This window comes from Caloenas nicobarica, chromosome 9, assembly GCF_036013445.1.
Source record: "Caloenas nicobarica isolate bCalNic1 chromosome 9, bCalNic1.hap1, whole genome shotgun sequence".
NCBI lineage: Eukaryota > Metazoa > Chordata > Aves > Columbiformes > Columbidae > Caloenas > Caloenas nicobarica.
The window spans coordinates 15,429,305-15,439,573 of record NC_088253.1 but is presented as its reverse complement, the minus strand read 5'-3'; the positions used below and the strand labels follow the sequence as shown (position 1 = coordinate 15,439,573).

General features: G+C 45.0%; 1 protein-coding gene across 1 annotated transcript in view; it reads left to right on the top strand.

Moving 5' to 3' along the window:
• Nucleotides 1–312: 312 nt before the first annotated feature.
• Nucleotides 313–10,269, top strand: part of URI1 (URI1 prefoldin like chaperone) — a 42,485-nt gene continuing 32,528 nt past the window's right edge. The window contains exon 1 of the mRNA XM_065640800.1: nt 313–792. Coding sequence (XP_065496872.1) covers nt 721–792 — 72 coding nt within the window. The 5' untranslated portion in view covers nt 313–720. The remainder of the gene's footprint in view (nt 793–10,269) is intronic.

Sequence of the window (10,269 nt, the reverse complement as noted above, 5' to 3'; positions counted from 1 at the left end):
TTATGCATATCAAGGGTTATTGTAGGCTGACCAAAACACCTTATGGATGATGGTTCTACTCCCTGAACCCAAGGCCTGCGCTCCCAACAAGTGCAGGGCCAAGGGCCCCCGGGCCGTTGGGACACCGAGCGCTGCCAGGCCCCGGCAGCGCCGAGCCGAGGCCCAGGCCGTGCCCCTGGGGAGGCCGCAATCGCCCCCGGGGGGGCTGCCCGACCCCGTGGCGGGGGCCGGGAGGCGGCGGCCGTGCCCCCCGCGGCGGCGGGGGGAGCCGGCGGGGCCGGCGGCAGCGGCGCCGGGCAGGGGGTGGGGAGCGCCCGCCTCTCGCGGCTCGCAGCCGGGTGCCTCCCGCGGGCGCGGCGGGCCGCCTGGCTGGCTACCCAGAGTGCAGCAGGCAGGCGGCGGCAGGCGGCGGCCGGCACCGAGCTGCCGGCGCTCTCCCGGCCCGCCGGCGCAGCGGGAGCCGGGCCCAGGCGGCGGCGCGGCCCAGAATGCGAGTGTGAGATGCTTCCCCCGGCAGCGGCGCCCCGGGCCCAGGCGGCGGCGGCCCCCGCGTGGATGCGGCTCTGGAGCCGGCGCTTCGCCCTGCACAAACATTTCTATAGGACTCATTCGCCCTGCTGAGGAGATCGGCCCGGCCCGGCCCGGCCGCCTCTCCCCCTCGCCGCCCTTTCCGCGCCGCGGAGCGGCTCCGTCAGAGACCGCCGGCCCGGCCCGGCGGGCATGGAGGCCCCCGGCGGCGCCTCGCCGCTCAGCCCCGAGCTGGTGGGCCGCCTCCGCCAGGAGCACGAGAAGGTAAAGGCCGCGGCCGCCGGGCCGGGCCGCAGCGCGCGGAGGGGGCGCGGGCCGGGGGGGTGCGGCTCCACCGGGCGGGGGGAGGGGGGGCGGAGGCCCCCCCCGCGTGGCGGGCCCGGGGCGGCACGCGCCGGGGCCTGCGTGCGGCCGGCGGGCACGTGACGGCGCTGACGTCACGGGCCGCGGTTGAGGCGGGTCGCGGCCGGGGGGGACCCGGAGCAGCCCCGGGTGCCCGTCAGGGGCAGCGCCGCCGCGGGGGCGAGGGGCGGCGGGAGGCTCCGCTGGGGTGTTGGCAGCGGCGGCCTTGCCGAGGTGGCCTTTGAAACGACGGGCGTCGGGCCGATGAGCGGGAGTTGGCAGGAGCGGCCTTGTGAGCGCTGGGGAGGCACCGGGCCTGCCCGCGCCCGGCCTGCGGGCTGAGAACCTGCCCTGCTGCGCCCCGGGGACCGTTACAGTTACATAAGCGTAAAGCGTGTGTACACAGCTCTCCCTTGAACGCGTGTTTTTGTCCCTCTTCCCACGCCTGTGTGTGTTTTCCAGTCACCTTTCTGAAACCTGGTCCTGCAGGTAGGCCCGGCACAGGGCCTGGTGGCTGTCTCTGAACTGGGTCATCTCGTGGGCCAACGGGAAGAGCGGATGTATCAAAACTTAATGACTTGCCTTGAGGAATACCGATTACGTTTGAAATACGTTTGAAAGAGCCAAACTCTTCTGCAGAATGATTCCTGAGAGTTCAGAGGGTGGTTCTACATGTGGCCACAGTACAAAACTTGAGATATCTTTTCCTGCAGATCACACTCATGATCTAAGGTGAGCAGGCTCTCCTGAGTGTGATTCTGGGCTTGTAGGTCCCAGCCTTGCAGTGGGCTCTGTGGGTGCCGGAGTCATTGTGGAGCTCATGGTCATGTGCAGCGTTACTGGCACAAGTACATTTGCCCACACTCTGCACGCCTTTCCATTTTTCTGTTCATTTTTCTCATATGAACAGAGTTTTTTAAAGCTGTTTCCAAGACACAGTAGAGCTCCTCAATTATAACAGAGGACTTCATCTTCAGCGTGCATTGCTTTGTCACACGCTGGTTCAGTTAAGAGTAAGAAAACGGAATAACTCACATGTGGTCTAAAAAATGAGCCTTATCTCGAATAGGGCATGCAAAAATGTGTGTACTTTTGAATAGCACACTAGATCTTTACTAAAAGATTTACGTAACCAACTGACCATTAATCTGGATGAACAGTAAGAGGATCTGCCAGAGTACTCTGCGTTGTCTGTTCTGCACGGATAGTAACCCATTATACTGATAATTGGTGATAGTAACGTGTCTGCTTGGACTCCTTCAGTTAATTTTCAAGGTGGCAGAATTTAGCGAAGAATAAATTCTCTGGTACATTAGTGTCAGTCAGGCCTAATGTGTAAGCGGACGTATGTCGTAACCACGTAGAATTATTCTTGGTTCATGGCAAGACCTTTCTGTAAGCAAGTTTAAGACACTTCTTAAACTGCTCCAGTGGAAAAGAGGCCCAGGAGACCATTAATTAAGCCTCTGTTAGGCTGATGTACCAAAATGATATTTTATCTTAGGGAAACTTTATGTAATTTCTGCAAATTGGTTAAAAAAAATTGAACACTTCAGTTTCAATATGAAATTATAGTAAAGAACTACATACCTTGGTTACGATGGAGTGTCATGATGGAGATACAGTAGACTTTTCCTCTGTGCAATGAATATATATAATTGTATTACAACAATATTTTCAGTTACAAAAATACTGTATTTTAAGATGGAGAAGGTCTTTCCATTTCAGCAGCCTCTTTTTAGAGACTCATATTTTTCTCACAAAATTACTGAGTTGAAGGCTCATGTTTTGGTCTTAGCACAAAGATGAGGGAGAATTAGCTAGCCAGTACTTTGGTAAACTAGTGATCGTAGTATAAGCACTGTAACAAATAGTAAAGTTATTTAGCCAGAACTACATATATATATTGGCACTTAAGCAGGCACATCTATTTCTTTTAATTACTGTGATGCTGTGCTGTCTCAGTGACACTGGATTAAGTATAAAGAAATCTATTTATTCCTATTACTCCGAAGGCAACCTGTAGTGTAGTGGTGAAATACAGCATTATCTGCAGAATTAAAGATAATATTTGAATTATTTTAACATCCAGGCCTTTGTACAACCCTGGTTCACCTACAAGTTTGAGCTTTTAAGTGCTAAAGAGCTGCCCTGTAGAACTCTTGAACTGAGGCTTCCTTCCTGTTTAAAAATATTAAAAGAACAGGATGTTCGTGACTTTCTATCTCTAATCTGATTGAGGCTGCAACTTCCGGGTTTAGGACCCCTGGTGAAAAGTAATTTTAATTCTTGTTTAGGACTGCTTGCCTATTGGACAGATTTCGTCTTGTTAATTTGTAGTGATAGTAAGACCAAACTGTTAAAAGCAATTTTCAGTGCTCCCACTAAAGGCACTTTGTATAAAAACATGACTTAGAATGTGTATCTTGGGGATAAATTATAGAAGAATATCTAGTAATTTTCATGATAAAGACCATCATTGGAAGCACAGTGCCTGCGTAAAGTTTTGAATATTTCTGCAAGAAGAATGTGATGTATGTATCATGGATTACTTGCAAAAGCAATATATGTTAGCTGAAAATACTGTGTTAAATCTATTGCAAGTTAGTACAGGAATTATAAAATGAATATTTAAATAGGTGGATTCTCATGCTACAGAGCCTGCGTTTAAATATAATATTTGATATACATTTATGCCTACAATCAAATGGGTTGGGATTACTAACTGATAGGAAGTTGACAAGTCGGATCTATGTAATTTGGTAAGACTTGTGTAACCAGTGAGTTTACAGTGGGCTGATACATTCTATAGTTTCTGAGCAAGGCAATGAAGATACGTGTAATGGGAGACATTAGAGAACCAATTAGACCCAAGAGACATTTGTCGAGTGCAAACACAGGCATGGAGAATCTGAAGGATTCCAGTGTGAGCTGGCAACAGGATTTTTTTTTTTCTTTTTCATAGCACTGACAAGCACTTTTTAAAAATTTTCCTTCTAGGAAAATTAGGTCAAGGAAGTGACTCTCCCGTCACTCATCATGACAACAAAGCACAATTAGATTTAGTGTAGCTATTACTGTAACTCATTGGCCAGTGTGTATTATGACATATTCTTAATTTTTATGAAATTATATGTTGGAGTTGTATGATCTTTAATTTACAAATTGTTTTCAAGATCCTGGGTACTTGGAGTTTTTAAAGTTAAACAACTTGTGGATTGATTATGGGGAAACAAATCACAGAATCCGAAACTTATGTTCTTTTAAATTGTTTTCTTCCTACACAAGTTAATTCTGAGGCTGGCTGCTTCTCTCTAAGTCTTTTTCAAGTAGTATCTGTACTAGGAAATCAGCAGCTTGTCCGTTTTAAAACTGTTTCTACAGTCTGAAAAAGGGCAGTGAGACTGAGTGGAGTCTGGTACACTTCACACTGCTGCAGGAGCCCCTGGAAATCTGGAACCGCTTGCCTGCGGGCTCAGCAGATGTGATTCAGTGTGCTTTCCAGTGCAGCGTCTCCCAGGGTATTGCACTTTTTCCAGCCTGCATCCAAGTGAGCAGAATCTATAGAAATCTGGGTACGAGACACCAATGGAGCAGGACCTAATTTTGGAATATAGCTGTTGAAGAAAGTTAAAATAATATCTGAAGCTTGGTTTGACACACTCCTTTTTAAAAGGTACCCGGACAATTACCTCATCAGAAACCTGTGATGGCATCCATTCCACCCTGCCCAGTGCTTTTTTGTAGTAGTGGGTTCCACTAATGTTTTATCTTGTACTGCTTTCAAGTAAAAGGGCTAATTCAGTCATTATCTGGAAGCTTTCAATGTAATACTTATTGTTCCTCCAGTGTTAACTGATCATCACTTTTACTTTTTGTAGTCAATATTTGTCTATGTTCTTATTAGTATGAACGAAATACACACTGGTTTATATAGGATCAAGAATTGTGAAATAAACTAACAGATCTTAAATATTTTTTTCATGGTACTTGAAGTCAATCTATTCACAAAAGCATTCAAAGAGCATTGGCCTTTATTCTGGAGAGGACAAGTCTCTATGTGTCCTGCCTCATTGGTAACTAAGATATGTAGATGGGATTATATCCACAAAATCTAAATGTTACTGAATTGTGCTGCTCTTAGATGTGTCTACAGCTTTTGTGAGTAGAAGCAGCGGCCAGGGTACTGTTTGGGAATCATCCTTAGTTTCTCCATAATCGTTGCAGGTCTCCGTTCCAGAAGTCACGCTCATAACCTGTCTTCTCAGATCAGCTTGGGTACCCCCTGCCTCATGTATTTCTTTCCTCCTTTGCAATTGTGAACTTTTATTTTGTTTTAATCTGAAGCTCCAGTCTTGCAGATAAGCTAGTTTGGAGCTTGCCATCTTGAGGCCTTCAGAGCAGCAACTACACGAAGACTTCATTTTTTCTTGGTGGGGCTTTAGGACACTGGGCTGCACTGTGCAGCTGCTGGCATTAGCGTAGGCTGCAATTTCACTGCTGTAGAAAGGCTGAATCCCTCCACCATGTTTGCACAAGCGCTTGTGATCAGACTGCTGTCTGATAAGAGTAATCCAGTGATTCGTGCCAAAATGGTCATGTCAAATGCCAGCCCAGTGTGACAGGGGACGTGCAGAGCCAGCAACAGGTGAAACTGGGCTGGCCCTTTGAACCATGGCCATGCTTGTACCAAGTTAGAGCTGCTGTGAGCAACAGTTTCAGTCACTTGTTCAAAAATTTCATTAGTGTTCACGTGAGTTATCCAGGAAGGAGATTAATTTGGTGAACAACTTCTTAATCTTGGTTTTTGTTGTGACTGCTTGCTTCTGCTTTTGAGGAATTTTGGGGTGGCACATTTCTGACACTGCCCAGTGACCTGAGTTGGGATACAGCTTAAAACCAAACTCTTATTGTTGACTTTTTTTGCTGCTTTTTTTCTTCCTGGATTATTTTTCAGCCAGTGTGGTTTCCTAATGTGCTTGATGGTGCAGCAGCACAAATGTGTGCCAGTAGATTGTGTCGGGGGTGGACGAATAAGGCGGTGGGAGTGAGTAGCTGCGGACAGGGAGGGACGATGACTAGTTCACTCAGGGCTGCAGCCGCATGTTGAACCACAGCCTGAAGGTATGTCTGTGAGGCAGGTGCCAGGGCTCATGGCAATTTTAGGCTAGTTAAGTCAGGTATTGCTGGCAGCAATCGCTGTTGCACCATAGGCTGCATGAAAGCCGGCAAAACCTGCTGGAGGTGTTTGGTGGGTGAGATCGTGGGAGCTCCATGCTCACATCGGCCAGCTGCTGTCTCAGTACCTGAGCTCGCTTTGGTATTGTACAGCCACATGAATATGTTTACCTGAGTCAGCTAAAATATTAAGTTCCTTAGCTCTGTCTCCGGATGAAGTATGTGACATGGCTACTGCTTGCTCCCAGGAAAGGCGAGACCTGACTCTAGTTTGTTCCTCAGTTGGTTCAGAGCTAATTAAACTCATTAACTCAGTGGAAAACGTCCTTCTGCGTTTGGGGTTTTTGCTGGGTTTGTGAGTTGAAATAACTCCCAAAGGGGACTGACAAACAGCAAAGCCATATAAAGTTGTTGGGAACTCATGGTTGGAAGCGAGGAAGGAGGGTGCTGGCTCCTGGAAGCCGGGCTGCCTGTCCCAGGGCTGCCATGCTTACGTGTGTGTGTGCACTTACTGCAAGGGAACTGCAAGTTATTTGTCTGTGGGACATGTAACCACAGCAGTGGTCACAACATAAAATAGGCTTGAGAGGGCAGAATTTCCCAGCTGGCAGAGATGAGGCGTTTTCTGTCTGCTTTTTGATTCTTAGATGTTTCAAATAGAATTTCTAAGCTCCCAAAAATATTTTTCGTCAAAACTTGGTTTTTATTTATTGATAAATAAGAGTTATATACTACTTTTTCTGCAAAACTGACCCACTTGTGTGTACATAACTAATATACAAATAGTAGATCTTCACTTGCTTTCTTGTAGAGAAGGGTAAAAATTGTGGTTATATTTTTAAATAAGATTTTTTTCCTTTAGAAATAAATGTTTGCCATGATGAAAATTTCTTTCAGTCTCTTTTCCTTCAGTATTCTTCCCAAACATTTCTTCAAAAGGCAAAAATTTCCACCCAAAGGGGGATTTATGTTAATAATTCGTTGAAATGTAGTGTTTTTGAGTAATATGAATGTAATAAATGAATATGAGAGCTCAGAAATGCTTTCTTCCTTTTCCATTAGATCATATAGTATGCCAACAGACTGAAGAACTTTTAATAGTTTTATTTCATTTTTTGATTGAAAATGGGGCTCTAGGAAAAACAATTGTGCAAATGTTAATTCGGTCTTTCTCCATCAGTGATTGCTCTGTTTTAGGCAAGTACCGTGTAGTTTCCTAGAGGAATAAATGAAAACTCATTTTAAATGTTTATTTTGCGTGTGTCTTGTTACATCCTTGTTACCAAGAGTTGATTAAATATTTGACCACCCATTAATGTAAAGTCATGTTGTGAACTGGTTATTTCATCAGTAAACTTTTAGGGTTTGGGGGAACGACAGAGAAATCTCATGCATGAGTTGCATGGCAGAGTGGGCTTTGATACTGCAAACATTTACAGATGGAGGCAGCTCACATGCGTGTATCAACTGCAGTAAATACTTGAATGTAGAAGGTTAAGCAGTTAAAACTCTGCAGAGTTGGAATCATCTGAATTAAGTCAGTAGTGGAAACTAGCTTGGATTTATCATGAGCCTTGCAAATGTGGATCTGCATTTCAGAAAACCAGCGTATGCTTCCACTGTAGTTTGTGGAAGGTTCTGAATAACAGAACCAAGGTCAAGACTGAGATATTTACACAGCCCAAAAGGGCAAGGACAGTCTCCTGAAGGCAAATCGTTGGTTTTAGACTTTATTAGACCCTTACTTTAATTACCACCTCATTACTTGCTCTGCTTCCACAAAAAGTATTCCATACTGTCATTTTCCCCAAGTAACTGGAAGTGTGATTGAAAGGGATGTTTAAAGTGAGACTAATTCAAGATTAAATAGTCACAAATTATATTATTGCTACATGTAAACAAATTACTTGCATATCTGATTTTATTCAGATTACTCTTCAAGTGGTAAATAATGCTTTATCACTTATATAGTGCTCTTACATCTTTAGAGTGCTTTTCTCACATTAATTAATCATCATTAAACACTCTGAGGTGGGTAGGTTAATACTATTATCCCCATTTTGCAGATGAAGAAATGTAGACTGAGAGGTTGTGATTTGCTCAAGGCCATATAGAAGAAATAGAATCAGAGCTGGGATTAGATCTGTGTCCCTGGCTTCTAATTTCAGAAGACCAGCCAGATTGTGAGGCACAGTTTTGAAGCAAAATACTCAAGTATGCATGTAGAAACAGCACACGTTTACTTGGCCTCTTAGACGCCTAACGTGATTTGTTTAAACAGAAACTTTGCTTTTGTGCCATGCTGCGTATTTTCCCATTCATACCCACAAGTGTGGAAATAGCCTCTTACTCATTTAGAAACTCTTCCTAATCTGATAGGGCATTTTTATTTTCAGCATTTTTGTTCGAAATTAACTTTCATCGTAAAAACACCGGTTTCTAGTTCTTTCAGCTTGAACATCACTGTGTGACGCGGATACAGCAGGTTGAGCATTGGTACCCAAAACTGTCTACAGATTATATCAGTACCAGCCCTGTTGCTTATAATTTTTCATGAGCTGAGACATAAATAAAATTCTGACTTGGCAGTTTGCCTTATTGCTGTTCAGAACAGATGAGAGAGAGAAGAATTGCCCTCAGCGTGCTAAAACCATCACCTTTGTAGGCAGTGCCTCGTTCCTTAGGAGAGAGGGACATTCGCACACATGCACTGCACCTTGGAGAACTACCTCAACGAAACAAAATAGCCTTGGCCTGGAGAGGAGAGCAGAACTATTTGTGCATCACCTTGATAATCAGAAGCACCACAGAAAATGTTATGCAGCTGTTAGTAGTGGGAGCATGTTCAGAAGCAACAAGTAAGGAAAAATGAAGTGGCAGAAAGAGATGCCCTTGTACATGAGGGTGAGGACCTGCTGGGGAAAGGTGGGTTGATGTGGAGAAGTTAGAGACCTGTGGGCACGTACAGGTAAGAGTCAGCTTTGTGCCGCAGTGTCCTCACCTGTCTTCATTCCCAAGGAAACGCTGCAAGTGATGGTAGTGCCTGGCTACTGAGTTAGGAGATCTGGCTTCGGTTTCCAGCCCTGTTCCTGGCCAGGGTTAGCGGTGAAATTACTCAGCCTGCAAAATCAGTGCTGCACTCTTTAATTCATGGAAAAGTTTTTGAGCTCTTCAGATGGAAGATCCCAGAGAAGGCAGGATCTAAATAGGTTGGAAAGAAAGTATTGCAGATGAAAGGAATTCTCTGCCTTGAGACAGCTAACAAAGTCTTTGGCTGTGTGATATGAGTTGTTTGGGAGTGATTTGGAGTCACTGCCCTGTGCTCAGACTGGGACAGTGGAACACCTGGGAAGTGACCGTAGGGCTAAAGCTGATCCTCCTGCTCTGCTGAGACTGTTTGTGAAACCGAGAAACAAGAGATTCCCTCAAAGCAGCAACAGACGCTTCTCTTCAAATAGCTCAACCTGTTAGCGATGGGAGCAGAACCAACGTGTCATCTCCCACTTTCATGGTTTGGTTTTTACTCCAGAAGGAATTGCACGTGGGGTCTCGGTGCCAGAGGTGTGCTCTCTCGTGGGCACTCCCAGCTGTGGCTCTGTCCAGCCAGGGGCTTCAGAAGCAGTAAATTTTAACAAGACACTGATGGAGAGAATGAAGGAAACGAGGTATTTGCCCATTTGCTTTCTTTTAAGACTATGGAACATGTTTTCCAACAGTGGAGCTTGTTTTGATAACCTCACCCGTGATTAGGTAACGTTAAGTTTGCTGCCAAGACTAGTTTAATAAATATTTTAGTATGCAGATAAGCCATTGATAGCTGCGTGCATTCACAAACTCTTAAGTTTTTATGCCTAAAAGGGAAGAATTCAGTTTATTGATACCATTTCCACTACCATGTCTTAAAAGTAATGCATAGTTGCTGGTTGGTGGCACTAGGTGTCCAGACAAATTGAACTCAAATGAACAAACAAACAGGTCATTTATTTTATTTACCCTGAAAGGAATTTTCATTCTTTAATTGTAACTCTAGATATAAATTATGTGTGGAAGATAGACTAATGATTTTCCTGTGTTTGATTAAAGGCAAAGAATCAAAGATTTGTTTATATATTTATCATCTATTCGTTTCTTTGCTGTGATAAGATCAGTTGTTATCCAAACAGTGGGACTGACCTAATAAAGGACATATGCATAATTGATCTCCATCTGTTTTTCAATATT